The sequence below is a fragment of the Pangasianodon hypophthalmus genome, chromosome 3, assembly GCF_027358585.1.
Source record: "Pangasianodon hypophthalmus isolate fPanHyp1 chromosome 3, fPanHyp1.pri, whole genome shotgun sequence".
In the NCBI taxonomy this organism is placed as follows: Eukaryota; Metazoa; Chordata; class Actinopteri; order Siluriformes; family Pangasiidae; genus Pangasianodon; species Pangasianodon hypophthalmus.
In genome coordinates, this window is record NC_069712.1 from 28,859,916 (window position 1) to 28,880,922 (window position 21,007).

The 21,007-nt window shown below is 38.1% G+C and overlaps 2 protein-coding genes across 7 annotated transcripts; one reads left to right on the forward strand and one right to left on the reverse strand.

The window, feature by feature from the left end:
• The first annotated feature begins 239 nt into the window (after positions 1–239).
• On the forward strand, positions 240–20,838 carry LOC113542012 (glycine N-acyltransferase-like protein 3). 6 transcript variants are annotated; one of them, XM_034302594.2, is made up of 9 exons: positions 240–725; positions 9,437–9,494; positions 11,154–11,285; positions 17,138–17,247; positions 18,112–18,204; positions 19,444–19,554; positions 19,666–19,774; positions 19,954–20,077; positions 20,397–20,838. In XM_034302594.2, exons 5-9 carry the CDS (start codon positions 18,130–18,132, stop codon positions 20,812–20,814), a joined length of 837 nt encoding a protein of 278 aa, XP_034158485.1. In that variant the 5' UTR covers positions 240–725; positions 9,437–9,494; positions 11,154–11,285; positions 17,138–17,247; positions 18,112–18,129; the 3' UTR covers positions 20,815–20,838. The 6 variants fall into 6 exon arrangements, with proteins under 6 accessions (XP_034158485.1, XP_034158484.1, XP_034158489.1 ...); XM_034302593.2 differs by lacking the exons at positions 240–725; positions 9,437–9,494; positions 11,154–11,285 and adding exons at positions 15,940–16,841; positions 16,922–17,009; XM_034302598.2 differs by lacking the exons at positions 240–725; positions 9,437–9,494; positions 11,154–11,285 and adding exons at positions 15,940–16,837; positions 16,922–17,009.
• Positions 2,454–20,517, reverse strand: LOC113542013 (glycine N-acyltransferase). Its single transcript, XM_026939250.3, has 6 exons — positions 20,380–20,517; positions 10,355–10,468; positions 7,270–7,380; positions 7,016–7,124; positions 6,798–6,921; positions 2,454–5,349 (listed from the first exon to the last, which is right to left on the reverse strand). The coding sequence occupies exons 2-6, from the start codon at positions 10,427–10,429 to the stop codon at positions 4,947–4,949; spliced, it is 822 nt and encodes a 273-aa protein (XP_026795051.1). The 5' UTR covers positions 10,430–10,468; positions 20,380–20,517; the 3' UTR covers positions 2,454–4,946.
• Positions 20,839–21,007: the final 169 nt, after the last annotated feature.

Genomic DNA, 21,007 nt, shown 5'->3' on the forward strand with positions numbered 1-21,007 from the left:
AGACCATAACACATTACACAGGTGCAATTATGATAATAAATTCAAAGCAACATTGTACAAATGGATTTTAAGACATTTCTTTAAGATACTCTTACAGAAACTGAAAGTATCATGTCACAGGGGAGATTACAACCGTCTACAACGGGTAAATACCACAGAAACCACTCACCTCAACCTGAAATTTCAGCTCAACTTGGGCTAGTCTGCCGGCTCCTTAACTGTTTACGGAGTGACGTCAAATCAACATGGCGGCTCACACTGTGAAGTGTCAAGTCCCACTTCTCTACTCTGAAATTAGTTTATAGCAGTATCGGCTTTAGATCAGTTAACATACAGATACAGTACTTGGTTAATATCTATAACAGTGACCATACTAATCGCTGTTTTGAGAAGGTTATCATCAACATTAGCGTTATCACTAACTTTAGCTTGTTGCTAACGCTACTCGCTATGGTCCGCTAGCTGGCTTGTTGCTAAGCTACTCGCTAGCAACAAGCTATTGTCCGCTGTTGTTGCTGTGCTGCAAATTCTGTTCAAAATGTTGCATGAATGTTTGAAGTTCACTATAGTAGAACAGTAGCAATAGCCAGTCAGGTATGGAACTGTAACCGTGCTGTTAAAGTAGCTTTTTATGAGCATAAATGCCCTGACAGAGCAAACAAAAGACACACTTTCATGGAGGCGTGAATGTTTTTTCCCCCCACTTTAACTTCCAATGTCCCGAGGTGAGAAATGACATTATTACAACTTGCACATTACCACTTACAACACACCACGAACCCGTATTTACAAGGTGTAGGACTATGGGCAGCAAATGCTCAGTCCTCCTTATATAAAATGGCATTTTAATTAAAATAAATAAATATAATCCTACGCTCCATCCTACACTTGTATATGAGACAATAGATCAGAATTTCAGATTTAATTTCCTGATATTTCCATCTAGATGTGTTAAAAACTTGCCACCTTTGGTGGCAGATCACCCAATTTTTAGGTGAGCAAAAGTATAGGAACAGATCATCTTAAAGTAAATAACACTTAATATTTGGTTGCGTATCTCACTGCATCAAGCCGGTGACCAACTGACATCTCCAAACTTGAATTCTTTTGAATTTTTGTGATACTTTTCCAGACTTGTACCACAGCTTCTTTCAGTTGTTGTTAGTTATGGGGGTTTCTCCCTTCAGTCTCGTCTTCAGGAGATGAAATGCATGCTCAAATGGGTTAAGGTCTGGTGATTGACTTGGCCAGTCTATAACCTTCCACTTTTTTTCCCTGATGAAGTCCTTTGTTGTGTTGATAATGTGTTTTGCGGCCCGGGTTCGATTCCCGGCCAGGGAACCGACCCCAGCCACTGGGGTTGCATGCAACAGTGCTCTCTCAGTACCGGTCCCAAGCCTGGATAAAACTGGGGAGAGTTGCGTCACGAAGGGCATCCGGCGTAAAAACTGTGCCAAATCAAAATACGCGGACCAACGATCCGCTGTGGTGACTCCTAACAGGAGCAGCCAAAAGAGGAACAACAACAACATTTCTCTGTAAATTGGCAGACAGAATGTTTTTGTAGACTTCTGTGTTTATTCTGCTGCTACCATCATGACACTACCTCCACCATACTTGACTGATGAGCTTGTATGTTTTGGATCCTGAGTAGATCCTTTCTCCACACTTTGGATTGAGAACCTTTGTGGATCATCTCTCTGTTTCTTTGTGAATTCCAGTCTGGCCTTCTGACATTTATTGCTGATGAGTGGTTTGCATCTTGTGATATGGCCTCTATATTTCTGTTCTTCTTCGAATGGTGGATTGTGATACCTTCATCCCTGCCTTGTGGAGGTTGCTGGTGATGTCGCTGACTGTTGATTTGGGTTTTTCTTCACAGCTCTCACAATGTTTCTGTCATCAACTGCTGGTGTTTCCTTGCTGACCTGTTCCATGTTCCATGTGTTTCCTACCTGACCTGTTCCACTGGTTGTTAGTACACCAGTGGTTTCTGTCTTTTTCAGGACATTCCAAATTGTTGCCCAATGCTTTTCCGATGGCTCTGATTGATTTTCCCTCTTTTCTCTTGTTCTATTAATATTACTGACCTATGGCATGACCAGTGTAAAATCAGGCTGAATAAACAGTTACAATAAAATATGCTAACAAAACTAAAGGAAGACAAAATGAATTTACTTTCTAACATTTAGTTCAGATCAAGACCAGCAGATGTCGCTGTGGGGTTTAGCAGTGATTGAACATACTTTTTGAATTCGATTTAAGAAATAGTATATTGCATATGACACAAATGGCTTAGACGCAGTTGCTGTAATTGTGGAAGATGAAACAAGGAAACAAGAAGTACTATTCTAGCTGTAGCCTAAACTGGCATTTCCATCACGTGATTTTTCTGCTGTGGATGCCATATTTGGGAATTATGCAGAAGTTAAAATTGCCAAAATTACTCACCTTATTTTGGAAGAGAATTAAAACAAAATTAATAAAATAGGCTGTGAGCTTTATGTACTTTCCCCTGAACTACTGACCCACCTAAACTGGCAGAATACTTCCTAAAACTGTGTTTGTCATCTCATACACAACCCCTCTCCCTTTTCTGGAAAATGCCTTAAAACATTTAAGGGCACAGAAGCCTACTGGCTCATCATGCCCAGGTGGGTAAAGGATCCCAGAGTGTTTTAACAAGAGGAGAAACATTTGTTCCGATAACACTCCTCCTGATAGCCAGCTAACATAGCTGTCTAAACTTGTCTGTTTGTGGATATTTAAATATGTGAACAGAGAAACATGAATGTTAAAGGTAAGACTAAATGTCAGATGTTCAAAAAAACAACCCAGCTGTGGTTAACAAGTATAGGTTCCAACTCTACCTCTGCATATTCATTTGCATACAACTTGCATCAGAATAAGAACCTTAGTACCAAACAGTGCATAACACACACACACACACACACATACATATATACTGTATATACACCGATCAACCATAACATTAAAACCATTGACAGGTGAAGTGAATAATATTGATTATTTTGTTACAATATACAAGTGATATGTATCAAAGTAACATCCAGATGAATGCCAGGACCCAAGGTTTCCCAGCAGAACATTGCCCAAAGCATCAGACTGCCTCTTCCGGCTTGCCTTCTTCCCATAATGCATCCTGGTGCCATCTCTTCCCCAGGTAACCGACACGCATGCACCCAGCCGTCCACATGACATAAAAGAAAATGTGATTCTTCAGACCAGGCCACCTTCTTCCATTGCACCATTGTCCAGTTCCGATGCTCACGTGCTCATTGTAGGTGCTTTCGGCGATGGACAGGGTTCAGCATGGGCTCTCTGACCGGTGTGTGGCTACGAAGCCCCATACACAGCAAGCTGTGATGCACTGTGCGTTCTGACACCTTTCTATCATAGCCAGCATTAACTTTTTCAGCAATTTGAGCTACAGTAGCTCTTCTGTTGGCTCGGACCAGACGGGCTAGCCTTCACTCCCCACGTGCATCAGTGAGCCTTGGACACCCATGACACTGCCGCCGGTTCACCGGTTGTCCTTCCCTGCACCACTTTTGGTAGGTACTAACCACTGCATACCTGTTACACCCCACAAGATCTGCGGTTTTGGAGACGCTCTGACCCAGTCATCTAAGCATCACAGTTTGGCTCTTGTCAAAGTCGCTCAGAACCTTACACTTACCCAACACATCAACTTTGAAAACTGACTGTTCACTTCCACTCCCTAATACATCTCACCCCTTGACAGGTGCCATTGTAATGAGATAATCAATGTTATTCACTTCGTCTGTCAGCGGTTTTAATGTTATGGCTGCTTGGGATATATATATCTATCTAGAGAGGAAAGCCAGTCAATCACTTTTTTGAGTCTATCAAAGAGACAGTTGTAATAGTTATGTATTGGCAAAATGATTTGGAATTGACATAGTTGCTTCTTAAGTACAGCTAGTCTCAGAAAGCAATTAAATATACATCATTTTTTTTATGCATAATTTAGCCTGCTGAGTGACAAAGTGAACAAACGGTAGGTTGTCTTCATGGTTTTATGTCTGTTTATACAATGCCAGAGAAACAGTATGCTAAAAGTTTACCCTATAATATTCATTAGACATGAAGAAAAATGTTAAAACAAATGCAAGAATCCAAAGACAGTTATGTAACTATTTTTAAAACCCAAAATTTAGAGGGTTACTGAACACCCTCCAACTAACCCCCTTCTCCGGCAGGTGTGATGTTGGAATGGGTGACATTTGCCAGCCCTGTTCATAGGGTAGGGGTAAGATGAGCAACATGCATGTCTCCGGTCACAGTCATACAGCATGGTTTCATACATGGTAATCCCAGTCAGACCAAATAGCTAACAATTAACCAACTAGCTAACAATTTCTAATTACATTTTTATTGTATAATCCCCGCATAAAGACATTGGGCCTCATTTATCAGGCTGGATGTGAACAGATTTATGCCTAAACCATTCGTATGAGCATTTACACAAGAAATTACATTTGATATTCACTAATTTGGCATGTCCAAGTTTTGTCTGTGCTTGTATTTCTTGCTAATGAATAAGTGTTTTGCACGTTTCAAAGAGAGAAGTATGTGAGAAGTATATATATGAGTGACAACATGGGAAATTTCTCTCCCATTGTGTGTTTTTGAAGCCTTTTTTTTGGTTCGAAGGGGAGTTGCCATCTTGCAAAAATTGGTTTCCAAAATGTTTGTAAATCCGGAGGAAATTTTTTTACTTTGGTTTGGCTTATGCAAAGATTTATACACAACTTTACTAAAAGATTGATAAATGAGGCTCAATGACTTTTCAATAAAAAAAATTTAAAAACCAGTCTTAGGTGATTTTAATTACCTAACCTAATAACTGGCATTCATGTGATCCTAACAGAAATGGCCCTCGTCCCAGTGTACTCATGGAGTCATAGACACTTGATTGATGCCAAACTAACAGCCCTGTAATATGGATCCCCAGTGAATCCTAAACTGGTAAAGAGCCTGTAGGATGGTAGATTTGCTTCCTCAATGAAGCAGTAGACTGGGCAGCCCTCTGAATGAAGTTTCTTTGCCAATATGGTGACCAGGGCTTTGGCGTAGCCTTTCTGTCTGTGCTCCGGCAGTGTGTACAGTATTCCCATCGCACAGGAAGCGTAGGTCAATATCCATGACACTGGCTGACCCTCTGAGTCGAGCACACAACACGAAGGGAAGTTCCTGATCAAGGTCCTGAGCAGGGGCTCAGTGAATTCACCCATGCCAAATTTCCATTTGCTATTTATCAGAGCAGCGTGAGATTCCTTGACTGATGACACTTGAAAAGGTAACCTGTAGAGAGTTAAGGTTAGTTGGGTGTATATATATATATATATATATATATATATATATATATATATATATATATATAAAATATACATAAAACCATGATTTGCATTGCAATGGATAAACTTAACTGATCTAATCATGGCCACACTTTCTATGAACTCAGTTATATAATATTATGTACACATTATATTCACATTTGTCAAGTGTTATAAAGCATTCGGAATTCCTCATGATTGACTTAAACCTATATATTATTATAGATTTGACATATATCTATTTCTGCTTAGTCATGACTGATAAAGTGTTACAACTTGAAGTGTCATGATGCATCATAAAACTTCATTAACGTTATAATATATATTATTATAAAGTGTGTGTGTTTAAAATGCTTTATGGATACTGAGTTCATACTTACCGTAAACACTATATATTACAATGATTTCATGGAGTATTCATAAAATCGATATGACTCCATGATTTGAAATAAGCCTACCATAAAATTAAACAGAGTGATTTGTGTTTTAGGGAGATGGGTTTATCTGCTGCTGAGAAACAGTGCCAGTATAGGGCTCGGCGTGATGCTGACCCTGAGAGAAGGGCTGCATATTTACAGAAACACAGAGAGAAGTGGCATGATGACAGAAAGCTAGGAAAGGTGAAGACAATGAAAGATTTAAGTGAGAGGGAGAAGAGAAGGAAAAGAGCATACTGGAGAAGAGCCCAGCGCCAGAGCAGAGAGAGAAAGAAAGTGATAGAGAACCAGGCTACTCCACCTCAGAGTCCTGAAGTTGGTCCTCAGTCTCAAATGTAGAGGTACAGGTTTATTGAGCAGATAATAGGTTCAACAACAGATTTTATTATGAAATCACAATGAAAAGACCAGAATATCAGCTTAGCATTCTTTGGTAGGCATAGAACACATGATCATGATGATCATGAACACATCACATGATCAATAAAAAGTTATTTGTGTATTATTTCAGACAGAACAGCTGGAAGGAAAAAAGTCAGGAGAAGGGAGTCTAAGTTGTACAGGGAGATTCAGGCTCTGAAGGAAGCACTAAAGCAACAGAAAAGAAAAACTGACCAATTCAGGAAAAGATGTGAAAGACTACAGCAAGATATAGAGTCAACCAGATCAAAAACCCGGCGCCTGTTAGGAAGGATACCCGTGTCTAGAGAAGTCCACAAAACTTGAGTTTTCCATCACGCCAGAGAACAGAGAAAACAGAGAATGCTTCCAAACTGAAGGATTCCAAACTGAAGCTGTAAAAAGTGCCTGTTGAAGCAGGATGTATTAATGAGCTCTTTTAAATGGTTAAAGGGACCATCTGATGTATAATTTACTTACTCTATGAGATTCTTTGCAGTGTTTTTGCACTCGCTGGTTAAAATATTGCATAATTTGTGGATTAACTGTAGCACGAGGAGCCCGGTAGTAAGCCAGTTACCTGTCAGGTGTAAGGTTAGATGGATCCTGCAGACTCATTAAGTGGCACCGAGATATTTCCTTCATTGGTACACCTTTGTTCATTGCTACAGCCTTTAACATTTCCTCCTGCAGCAGATCAACACCTAAACAGATATGTTATAGGTTGCAGGTTAAACAGTATCACTTTCTGTGTTGGGGGTCTTTGTAGTGCTGTAATAAGAAGTCAGAAATTAATACTTAGATTGAGGTACTGCTTCCAGTCTAGAACATCTGTCCTGATTAGTATGTTTCTGAGAGATGATTCATTCTTGGTAAAAATGCATATCTCCTTCGCAAAGTCTGTTTTCTGTATGTGAGTGAAACAGGTCAACTGTTAACATTAAACTTTGAACTATAACTACATTTTGTCAAAATTTTGTCCATTATTCCAACACAGAGTATTATATTTTAAGCCCAAATCATTTCCACATTGAAGCCATCATGTGTAATACCTGCTGCTTTTTTGGTTTGACGATTAGCACACTGAAATCTGGCCACTGGTCCACCAGCACGTCTGTGGGGTCAACTTCTGCTCGGTTCATCAGAAAAATATATCCATAAGCCTGAAGACAAAAAGTACAACGTCTTACTTTAGCTACTTTAGAAGTTTATTTGTCAGTTTGTTTATTTGTAATTTTTAAATTTATTTTTCTTAATAAAACAAATAAATTTCATGTAATTACAATGCCATATTTATATTTAATATGGTTACTTAATTAGATGTAAATGACAAGCTTGAAAATTTTTACTTTTAAAGCTTTTAATTTGTACATTTGAAGCTGGGGCATCGGTCTGTGGACACCCTTTACTCTCCCATTATTAGAGGTCCAAGCACCGAAAGTACTGGAATCTTATTGTAATTGTTAGGATTTTTAGGGTTCCAAGCACCGGATTCTTCTTCCTCTTCTTCTTCTTCTTCTTCTTCTTTTTCTTCAGTTTCTGCCTTAAAACAAATCATGCAGACCGAACAGGAAGTCGTAGAGACATGAAACTTGGTCAATAGGTAGTACTTCCTCTGGCCTGATTGGCCCAGTGGTGCAGGGTTTTATGCTTTGGTCCATATCTCAAAAACCCTAAGTCCTATAAACGAAATTATTTTTCCACTGATTCCTTGGGTTCTCCCAAGCAACAAAATCCTCAAGAACCATTTAGCTCCATTCACTCAGGTTTTTGCGAACTAGACCTAGGATCTTTGACCTACCTTTCACAACTTTGATGTCAAACTACTCAGTCAAAATACTATAATTATCAAAAACATGCTGACATTTGTAAACAATAAGGCCACCACACGTCAGTCAATTCTAAAGAGATGGAGCCTAATTTACTCAAACAGCTGTAACTCATGATTGCTTGCATGGAAACTTTAAAGCCATATACAGGACAAGACTCTGAGGTCATATGCAAAGGTTCATTGATCATTGATAGGAGTGGAGCTAAGGCCAGATAATTGTTTCTCGGGAACTGTAAATCCAATTGAGCTGAAATTTGGTATGCTGCTTATGTGCTGTTGTGTAAGTGGATTTTTGATGATGACCGAGTTACTTAAAAACTTGGCCAGCATCAGCGAATCAGACGTAGCAGGCATTTGACAGGGTTAGCATTCCGCTATTGTCACAAAACCTGAATAGTAGGTTTAGGGTGGGACTCACTACTATCTGAACCTCAATAATTATCAAAAATACGTTGAAATTTTTATACAATATGGCCGGCACGAATCAATCAATTGTAACAAGGATGAGTCTAATTTATTCAAACAGCTATAAATCACGATTGTTTGAGTAGATTCGCACAAAACTTGAAAGACATATAAGGACAAGATTCTGAGGGCAGTTGCAAAGAATAGTGCATGGTCATTCAGAGGGGGCAGCATTAAGGGATCACAAGTCCCATCAAGCTGAAATTTGGTATGGTGCATCTATATGCTAATGTGTAAATTGATTTTTTTATGATGACCTAATTACTTAAAAAATGGCTGCCATCAGCCAATCAGATTTCAGCAGGCATTTGACAGGCATTTGACAGGATTACTGTTGAGCTATCATCATGAAACCTGAACGGTAGGTTCGGAAAGTGACTGACTATTAACTGCTGGAGTCTCAAATTAACCTATTGTCATGAAACTGGAATGGTATGTTCAGGGAGGGACCCAGTAGTAACTACTGCAGTCTCCCATGAAGCTATTGTCATGAAACTTGAATTTTAGGTTCGGGGGGAACCTACTAGTGGCTGATGCAGTCTCATTCAGAGTGACCATTGAGGGGGTGCTATTCATGTTCAAAAGGGTCAGAGTTTAGTTCAAATAGCTGTTTCTCCAGAACCAAAAGTCCAATTGAGTCTGTAACTGGATTTTTAATCATCACCTAATTACTCCAAAAACATGGCCTACTTCAGTCAATTAAATGTCAGCAGGCATTTGACAGGCATTTGACAGGATTACTATTGAGCTATCATCATGAAACTTGAATGGTAGGTTCATGGCCTACTTCAGTCAATTAGATTTCAACAGGCAATTCACTTGACTAACCTTGAACTATCATCACAAAACATAATAAGTATATTCATCTTCATGGGCATATTCATAATCATGTTCTCTTTGTTGTTCTATTTATCTATGGCAAGAATTGACCACTGAGGACACTATTTGCTAGGAGTGCTTGGACCCTACAGATCACTGCTTGTGGGTATATTTATTATTATTATCATTATTATTATTATTATTATTATTAGTAGTAGTAGTAGTAGTTGTTGTTGTTGTAATAGTCGCAGTTTCAATTTTAAAAGTATTGTCGACCAGATTGTATTGGGATACTAGTATTGCTAAACTGGTATGGAAACTGGGTGGAAAAGGAAATCACTGTCTCTTAGGTTTTTGTCCTTTACTTATTTCTCCTCTTCAAGTTCAAAGTTCGCAGCCTTATAAAATCTGAGCAAAACCGTGCTAAACAATCTCTTACAGGGTTCATCTGGAGTATCTATTAAATAAACTTTGTAGGTGTTAATTCATCATCTGGATTTTACAGTGCATTAAAAATATTTTAGTAGTTATATCACAGTAGATTTCTAGTGAATGATTAAAAACTGCTAAACTAAATTAATAATTTATCTTTGATATGATTTTTTTTAGCATGTACAATCCGGCAGAATATTTCCAATAAGCAAATAAAAAAAAATGCAAAACATTATTGAAACATAGCATATTAAATCCACTGTTTGCATTAATTATTTCAGCATCACTTCCATCATGTTTTTTCCTTCATGTAGCTTGGCAGCTTAACTCAGTACAGTGTTCATTTAGGCGTACACAGTTACACATGAACACTGCAATGATTTAATGTATGATTTAAAAGTTATGATTTATGATTCTTTTAAATCAGTCCCCGAATTTTTCGTCCTTTTCAAAAACACATTTTTCACTGAAAAATACTTTTCTATAGCCTAATGATAAAACCAATTTGCCACCATAATGAGTGGCACAATGCCAAAGACTGGCAAGGAATATCCTACAGAAACAATTATAATGTAGTATGGTTTACAGACCTCCTGCGACTGGGGAAAGTACTGGCTAAGCACTTCCTCAGCTTTCTTCAACTCTTCTTTGCTCAGCACCTCCATGATCCAGCGAAGCTCCTTCTGCACTAATGCAGTTCAGTACTGTAAATGGAGTTAAAGAACGAGTTCAACGAGTTTAACTCACACTCTCAAGACAAGACAATGCCCATAACCTTTTAGATCACATGAGCATAAAAGCTTTATATGATTACATTTGACATTGTTAGACTTGCAGGGGAGTGATGTGTTTTGTCACACACCAAACAACAAATATAAAAATTCTACACACCCCTGTTAAAATGGGAGGTTTTTGTGAAGTAAAAAAAATGAAACCAAGATAAATCATATCAGAACATTTTCTACCTTTATTGTGAAATTGTAACATATAAATGAATGTGAAAAACGATAACAATCATTTTAGGGGGAAAAAATGAAAAATAAAAAATGTACAATAACCTGGTTGCATAAGTGCGCATTCCCCTAAAGTAATATTTATTTGAAGCACATTTCTTTGGGTAAAAGTCAGTCAGTTTGGCACATCTTGACTTAGCAATATTTTACCATTCTTCCTTGAAAAAGACTCAAAGTGGCTGGGCATCTCATGTGCAGAGCCGTCTTCAGATCACCCCATAGATTTTTGATCAGATTTAGATCTGGACTCTGGCTGGGCCATTCCAAAGCCTTGATCTTATTTTGGTGAAGCCATTACTTTGTTGATTTGGAGGAATGGCTTGGTGTGCTTCAGCTCATTGTCATGCTGAAAGATGAAATTCCTCTTCATCTTCAGTGTTTTAGGAGAAGCCTTTTGCACCAAAATTGACAGATGCGGTGAAGCGTGATGCTGCCTCCATGCTTCACCGTGGGGATGGTGCTTGTGGCAGCGGGTGCGTGATGGACAGGAGGCGAGTCGAACCAAGAGGTAATGTTTGATGATTCTCACCTGTGTCTTATTACTGCCAGTCTACTTATTTGTGTCTCTTTGTGCTTTCAGTGACTCCTGTAACCAGTGTGAGATAGATAGATAAATAGATAGATTGGGGGAGTCCAGAATTAGAGTACATTTTCTGTCCCACCCACGAATTTCCATAAAATAGATGCTCAGAATGCCCAGGATACGAAATAAATTACAGGTTGAGTTGAACAAGATACTTTTTTTATTTCCTGTCTTGATGATGGCCAAATTACAAGTCAAATATAATAGTTAAAATGTGTTAATCTGTGTCCCACCTTTTTTTACTCAACCCTGTTACTGAAAACTATATAGCCTGATGAAGGAAATAGAAAACCAATAGGTCACATGACAAACAGGAAATTACATCATCAGGACGTTTGCTAACAGCTTAACCCTGTTAGTAACACTATCAGTGTAAAAAGGTACTTTTTCAAACTTTTTTAATTTAATAAATGATGTCATGATATTGACAGTGACATTTCTTTCCTAATTTAGCATCTTTCCTTGAGAAAATACTAACATTAACATCAGTGCACATCCCTGTTACTTGCAACCCTGTTATCATCTTTTGAGTAACAGTTTTCAATTTTCTTAAAAGAGGTCAATCTTTATTGAGACATTAAAATGAGATGTTTATATAAATTTAACCTTTTTGTCAATATTATACCTGTATAAATATAAATAAAATTTTGAAAGGTAATAGAGCAGCTGGTGGGAATACAATGATGGCTGGAAGTTGCTTAGACACAATTGCATGATTTATAGATATACTCGTCTTTTTATAGACCAGTAAAATGTTATAAATTCAATATCTACAGAATTCTGGGCCTTCTGGGCGCTGCTGAAAATCAGAGGCATTATCGTGACAGGCATGATGCAGACGAACAGAGGAGACAGAAGTATCTCAAAAGAGAGAGAGAAAAGTGGAGAAGAGATGTAGCGGGAAAGAAGAGAACAATTAAGGATCTGAGTGAGAGAGAGGTGTGCCCAGAGAAAAAACATGGCCGTGTTAGTGTAGGAAAGGAAATATTGAGGAACATGTTTAATGCAACAGTCAAATATTAGAGCACACTATAAAAACAATGTTTTCTGAGGGCTGAATACTTGTTGCAACAATCTATTGCAATTCTGCAATAAGCAAAAATGTTCTTTACTTATTTTACTACTATGCCAACCCTTCCACAATTATCATTACATTATTTATTGCATACTTGAAAAATCTTAACCTTTGTAAAATGAACTTGTAAAATAAATAAAACAGTGTATATTAGCTTACCATTCTAACTGCACCTCTGGTCACATGGAGACTGTGAGGGATGTGTGGGCCACCATAGTAAGCCATGCCATTTCTTTTGTGGACTGATAAGTTTATAAGTTTTGCTTAGTATATACGTATACTGTTTTATGTTTTACACAACTTTATGACCAGCAAAAGTTACGTCCATGTAACCCTGCATGTTGTTGGCAAAGAGATCAGTTCATATACTGTTTTGTATGCCTATGTTTTGCACAGCTGTTAATCAGATATTAAGGGATTATTTCATGGAAATATGAATGAATTTAATGGAAACAAAGTTTTTTAACTAAAATTTTTCAGGTTCCCCAATATCGGTAACAGGGTTGCATCAAGGTCAACACATAACAGCTAAAACATCTCATAAAAAATTATCTTTGATGCCTGAGCTGGACAAATACATTTTTCTTAATTTATTACCTCTTTTCTTAAAATACATAACAGAAAATATGAACTGAATAAGTAAAATTTTGAAGAGTATTGATGTCTAAATTGTCCTCCAATTCTGGGATGTCCCAGTTGGTGGAGCTTGAAAGACACGCACATAGACACACACATACATACACACTAAGAAGCATGAACATGATCTTGACAGAGCGAGTCCATGATGGACCCTTTTTTCTGTTGAGGCGTTCTGTTTTAATGAGTTTTTGAAAGTACGCTGAAAGGTTTTTTGGTTAAAAAAGGCTTCCGTCTTGCTACCCCATTGTATCCTATTATACTGAAACTTGAACCTAGCCCAGAAACTTTGTATTGATCCTTCTACTGCTTTCCTCTAATGACTTGATGCCTTATGTTGGGGTGTTTGAGTAGTATATACTCTGACCAGGTACATGTTATATCTCAAAGCCTATTTAAGGAAACTATGTTCTTCCAGATGAAGACCACAATACTTTGGTATATTTTAATATTACAGACATAAGTACAGTACATCAGTGACCTATATACCTGTATATGCTTATGTGCATTGAAAGAAAAGAAAAAGAGAAAAGTGGAGGAAACTGATTCACGCATGTAACTCAGCTCTCAACTTGCTCGTGAACGACACAAGTCTGATTAAAAGCATTATAAGCTCAAAATTCATTCATTTCTCTGCCCACTAATCTGAAGTTCATGTCTAGTCTGTGCCCACTGGTGACATGCCTACTTATAAAAAATAGCTGACCAGGACTTTATAACAGTTGGGAATGAGATCCTATAATGCATGGCTATAACTGTGTGTGGGGAGGTGATAATTAAATTGAGGGAATGAGATAATTAATTTGTGGCCAATACTCTTTAATGCTAGGTAAATATGAAATTTATTTAGTGGCCACATATTAATAACACGTGTGTAACATCTAGCCCAGATGTTTCCAGACTCGCCCTCTTGCGAGTTTTGAATCACTTTTCTCCACTCATTTCTTGTGTGTTCTCAATAAAAAGCACATGGACCTTTCAGTTATTGTGAAGCCTTACGTTACTGTACATTACAATGTTTATTGGTTTGCTATTCTGTGTATGACCTTGCCTGGCCTTGTCTTTTCTCTGCTTTTGCCTAGACATCTGGTATTTTAAAACATTGCCTTGCTCTTTAACCCCGTTTTGGATTGTGATTTGGAATGGTTTGTTATCTGAAGATTTTCTGTTATTGCCCCGGATTGTTTTGACCCAGCCCTGGTTATCATTAAACGTTTTGCATATGGATCCTTATTCGGTCTTTGGGAGCCCTCTGTTAGAACGTGATCATTGTGTTGTGTCCCTGAGCTGGTGTGTATATGTATACAGAGTTTTATGGAAACCACTGCATGCTTGGAGGTCTTTTAGTAGACTAGAAAGGTTTACATGTTCAATTTATTATTAATTACTGAACATGACATTTTTACATATAAGTGAATGGTAATTTGTCTTATGTTTGTTTAATTCAAACAAGTCATGGCCATGACTTAATTATCTTGTTCCCTCTACTTAATGATCTTGTTCCCACTGATTACTAAATTGTAGCCACAGATCACAGATTATTTTTTTAATTAGGGATGTCCCTAGTGGGGCTCTGTAAAGGCTACAGTAAAAACATAGCAGACCTTCAAGAATTCCTTTATTTGGCACACATACACTGTTTATGTCTTTTTGCCTGATACTGATCCAAATTTGCTGCCTTCTAGAAAACCTTTACTGTTTTATATATTTTTTTAATAGCTAGAAACCTCTAGTGGACACTTGAAGCTTTGAGCAACAAACCAATAATAACGCTACTAGCCATCAGTGCTTAGAACATTTAACAACTCTAGCTTGATCCTTTCAGAATTAGATAGTGAAGGCCAAATAAATCCACTTCATGGCTGTACTTTTCTGTTATAGGCTACTTAATGTGTGGCAACTTCTCATTCAACTGAGACTTTTCTGTCATTAAGTATTGCATTAGCTAATGCTCATGTTGTGGAATTTGAAATGTAATCCATGGTTTTCCCGATTCTATAGGTCTGGGAAATGTGCACTATGCCCAATAGGATATGTCTAATTTCATAAATAATTAAGAAGGCACTAATGGTTGGTGCAGTTACATCGCTATAGTTATTGGATTGAAAACCTAAAATATAATGGTTATACACTCCACTGAGTGCATTAGAGCCCATCATCGACATCTTTACTCAAATGAGTGAGCAACTTTGCTGGCTTTGCTGATATTATGCATTGCAGAGCCATTGCACATAGTGTTGTGAATTTTAAAGCTTTCTTTCTTTCTTTTTTTTTTTTTTATTAATAATTGCGCCTTTATGAATTACTTGTTGCCTAGTACTCACACATGTATTGTGCTTTGCCATGGGCAGTACTTATGGCTACAACTGGAAATATGCACATGCAAATACTTTATTTGAAAAAGCAACATGAGTGCGGCCCAAATATAATGCCTTGCTTATGCTTACGCCAATGAATAAGGCATAAATCACTACAGAGTGTGCTATTATACTCATTACAGAGTGTGCTATTAAAATATTAAACGACAGGGTGGTGTGATGCATTAGCACCCCAAGGATGATTGTTTTCCAGTAGTGCCCTCATGCCATTTCTTCTTTCCAGCTGCAAGACACTTGCGAGATACATATAACATTAATGACATGCCTCTTTGCATGGCTATTTGTTGTTATGGGAGCAATGAAGTGAGGAAACTTAAAGATAAAAAAGCACATCTCTCTAAAGTTTGTAACCCTACTGAATAAATATCATGTTTTTACAACAACTGTTACATCATTAACTATATATTTATAAACTGGTTTCATCTCCTGTAGAATCAAAAGCTTTCACAGCTACTAAGGATGTTTTTCTGGAAACTTGAATTATTATTATTCTCAGTGTTTACTATATAGGGGATATCTCCATGTGAATGTACAGTATATACACTACAGTACAATACAGTATAATAATAGAACTTTGTAGGTCATTCCTTAGGATTCTATCGCTATTTTATGTGGACGAATGTTTTTTAATTGTAATCTGTAGCAAGATGAGTTATTAATGTCTTTAATATACTTGACAGAAAGACTCCAAATACAGCTGCCAACAGTGCACAAAATGAAAGCTGAGTTGTAATCTGCTACTCTTGGGACAACATCCAGGTGTAGAATAAAGTGCAGCATCAGGGAAAATTGTGCCATCTAATGGTTATTTAGTGCATGCTAATGGTAGAACTAAAAAACAAAAAACCCAAAAACTAGCCCACAATTGCTTCCTAGGCAGTTCTGAATTCTAGCCTAAATGACAGACTTGTATGTACAGCCACCAGCCTCTGAAGTTGTGTAGTTGGATCAGTAGGCTCATATGTGCTTATAAGCAAAGGCGGGCCCCCAAGATCAAACACCCAACATCCATCGAGTTATCTGGATACTAACCCACTTCATTGCCCTGTGGAGTTTCAGGAGTGTGCAGAATCTACATCATGCTTTATTTGTAAAATAGTGACTATCCTTAACTAGAGCACCATGGAGTGACCTGTTATTTCTGTCGTTGCTTGCAAAAAAAAAAAAAAAAAAGTGTGTGTGTGTGCTGTTAATGTAATTGGATAACTAAAAGGTGTTATGTTGTCTGGAGAGAGTGAGTCAGACTCGTTGGACTGCATTTTGTTTCTGACTGCATTTTGTTTCTGACTGCATTTGAGCAGCAGGAGCTTTGCAGAAACATGAAGGTGCCGAGCTGGTGCTGAGGTGCTTATGTTTAATCACTGGTCTTTGCAGGTGTGAATGAATAAGTGCGTAAGTGTTTTTGAAAAACTCTGTAAAATTATTGTATTCTTTTTTTTTTCGGGTCTTCAATTATATAGTTATGTTTTTAGAATTAATAGTGTCAAAGCTGACCCCATAGTGCTGTTGGACCAGTGGCCAGATTTCAGTGTGCTACTCATCAGAGCAAAAGGGTGGCAGGTATTACAGAAGATGACTTCACTGTGGAACTTTTTTAGCTTAATGTGTAATATGCTGTGCTGAAACAACAGACAAAGAGCTGACCAAAAGTGTCAATTGTTTTATTGATCTTTTTGTCAAATATACAGAAACCAGACCTTTTTAAAGTCATAAGCTTTTTTACCGAGGATAAAACAACTCTCAGGAACATACTGATCGGGACAGACGTTCTTGACTGGAAGCAGTACCTCAGTCTACAGTAAGTATTCATTTCTCAGTCTTCTCATTATGGCATTAAAAAGGCCTCCTAATAATTAATATTTCATAAGAACTGTTGTTCTCCCTCCAATGAAGTACATTCACTGAAGAATTTAGACTTTTGATGGTGTTGAATCTTGCTAATGTTATATTCTGGAGGAAGTATGTAAACAATTCACTTACTTAACCTTTATTTTACACACAAAGTCTGAAAAGACAAATTTTACCAACTAAAAGTAAAAGGTAGGTAAAAGATAGCTAGTAGCTGATTAGATTTAGTTAGTAAAAGTTGTCAGCCTGTATAAATGTGGGCTTCACAGTCCCACACTGTCGCTTCGAGATGTGCTGTTATAGGAAAAATAATGCACTTTAGTGTAGTAACAGTCACTACACTTCATATTGGACCATATCACACCACCTCATCATGGATTATTTTCCTTTACCAGCACACCACCAAGTGTTTTTTTCCTTACATATACACAAAACTTACTTAAGCTACCATCTGCTGTCTTGCTAGTGTTTATGATTTTGCTTAAAACCTGTAATTTTAACAGGGATATGCAGACTTTTTATATCCACTGTTAATCCTACAAACATTCAAGCACTTGCTCTAGAGATAACCCTGAAACCACCACCTAGTGGCAGAGGCATAGAAAAGTGGGCAGGAACTGGTGGGAAGAAACCACCCTGAAATTTAGACCCAGTATAAAATAGCTAACGAATGTGCAGGTGTAAAAGTGTATACAATAACAGCATATTTATTCTCCTAAGGCTACAATCAATGTGTTGTCTAGAGAGGGCAAGTAAAGCTTAAACTCTATCTGAATCTGAGTTTGTTTAGTTTGTGACTGGATGTCCTCATCAGCAGGAGCTTTACAGAGCCATGAAGCTGCTGAGCAAGGAGGAGCTGAGGAAAGCAGAGGAAGCACTCACACATTACTTTCCCCAGTCACTGCAGGTCTGTAAACAGCACAGGCATCAGCTATGACTTCTCCAACCTCTGTTTGGCTTTTTTGGCTTTTCCTGATGTAAATAAGCAGTTTCATGATCAGGTTTTCATTATCGAAAGATTTTGTTTTCTTATTATTAGACTACCACAGATATTGGAGCAGCACGGGCTGCAGTTAAAGAGGAAAGGAAAGGAGAAAAACAGTGCTGAATTAACTTTAAGTGTTCATCTCTGGGTGTTTGAACTTAAATGAACTCTGCACGGGGCTGACATGCACATGAAGTTATGCTGAAATAAACAGATTTTTACACATTTGGGAGTTTAATATTTATGTTACTGATCATAAACAATTGGCCATTCAGATTTGCTTGCTGGATAATAGCTTACGAGTCATATTTCAGAGATAGGGGAGAACCCCCCCCCCGTGGATCTGTGCCACTGTGTGAAACAGGTAAAACGTGCCAGTGATGTTGGGGCAAGTTGAGTCAGTGGCTCAGTTTACTCCCAGAAGTTTAAATAGTGGCATGAAGGGCGGCCTTCTTGTCACCCAGGCATTAGTGTTTTTAGGCAAGGCCATTTATTGGTAGGGTGCAAGGTCCATTGCAAGTGTGAAGAGTCACCCTTTTGGTTTGTACTGGTGGTCCTCCACTGGCCACTTTATTGCTAGTGCCACCACTCCACTGTTGTGCCAGCACACTCCAGGAGATTTATGGCTGATGTAAATAACTGTAAGCTCCTCACCTCCAGTTTCAGATGACTGTCTGCAGGTGGCTGGAATTCGGGTTCCAGAGTGCCGCCTATGCAGACAGTGCTTCTTTCAGGTGTTGGAAGGCGGCTTTGGTGGCTGAGTTCTATCTCACTTTCTCAGACTGCTGTTGAGAGGCTACAGAAGAGAACTGGCAGGGCAGTACCACTGCACAAAGCAATAATCATGCCCTGCCTGGAATGCACTGGAAAGCACACACCTGATTTTTGAGGGGGTGGGGAATGCTCTGAATTGCTTTCACCTTTTTTGTTGTGACAGAAATCTGTTATACCCTAGATCCTCTGATATAATCACATAATCACTTGGATCTTGGACTGTAGCAGCACCTCTGTAGCAGTTCCTCTCCAGAGAGGGGACAGGAGATCCTGAGCACCTTGACCGAAGCATGACCAAACCACCTTTAATGCATACCAACGGAAATACAGTCAGGAAATTGAAAAATTCTGTATATTTATTTTATTCTTGTTTTTTTTTGTCTTCAGGTATATGGATATATTTGTATAATTAATAGAATAGAAGCTGATCCCTCAGATGTGCTGGTGGACCAGTGGCCAGATTTCAGTGTGCTATTTATCAGACCAAAACGGCAGCAGGTATTACAGAAGATGACTTCAATGTGTAACTGATTTTGGGTAATGTATAATATGCTCTGCTCAAAGTAGCTAATCTTTACATTTTTGTTGGTCTGTTTGTCACGTTTACAGAAATCAGACCATTTTAAAGCCATAAGCATTTTTACCATGGATGAAACAACTCTCAGGAACATACTGATCAGGACAGATGTTCTTGACTGGAAGCAGTACCTCAGTCTAAGTATTCATTTCTCGGACTTCCCATTAAAGCATTTTAAAAGCCTCCTAATAATTAATGTCACACAAAACAAACAGTTGTTCTCCCTCCAGTGATGTACTTTCACTTTTTCAAGAATTTAGACTTTCTCCTCCCATTGAATAAGTTAATTTTACTCTGAAACCTATTAAACATCTGTTCAGGTGTTGACCTGTGCCATGAGGAGATGCTAAAGTTCGTAGCTGTGAGCAGAGGGGTGCCAGTGAACAAAGATCATGTGTGCCACCTGATGCAACTGCAGAATCCGTCTAACCTTACAAGTGAAAGGTAACTTTACCATTAGGATGCTTAGTTAACAGATAATACTCAAACCACTCATGCCATATTTTAACCTGCCTTTCCTTTCATGTAATAGACAAACTGTTGATTCTTTTCATACATCCTTTTTATATTGCCAGTAACTGAATATATACTATATATATATATATATATATATATATATATATATATATATATATATATATTATAGATTTTAAAAATATTTTTACTGTTGTATTTCTGTTTCTATTTCAAAAGAAATAGAACCCAATAAACAGTACAAATGTTACCAAATATCAGGGTAAACCCACCTCTTGATCTGCCACAGGTTACCCATACGAGTATCGTCACTTAACGAGTCGCACATTGCTCTGGTCAATAGCACGTGGAAGTTTGGCATTGGTGAATTCAGTGAAGCGTCCATCAGGAACATGATCATGAATTTCCCTTCGTGTTGCGTGCTGGACTCAGAGGGTCGGCCGGTGTCATGGATTTTGACCTATGCTTCCTGCGCGATGGGAATACTGTACACAATGCCAGAGCACAGACGGAAAGGCTACGCCAAAGCCCTGGTCACCATATTGGCAAAGAAACTGCATTCAGAGGGCTTCCCAGTCTACTGCTTCATTGAGGAGGAGAACCAACCATCCTACAGGCTCTTTACCAGTTTAGGTTTCACTGCAGATCCGTCTTACAGGGCTGCTTGGATTAAATTTAATCGAGCATGTTTAATCAAGGCTCCATGAAGACTCCCTGAAATCTCATGAAATTCATACAAATTCAAATCAGTGAGGTCAACATGTTTAGATTTTATTTAATTTTCTACAAAATAACTGAAACAAATGCTTCCTTCACCATTCCATAACCTTAACCTGGTATCACAGCTTGAATCATGTCAATTGTTTTGAATTCACAAGGGACTGTGCTCATCTGAGTAGT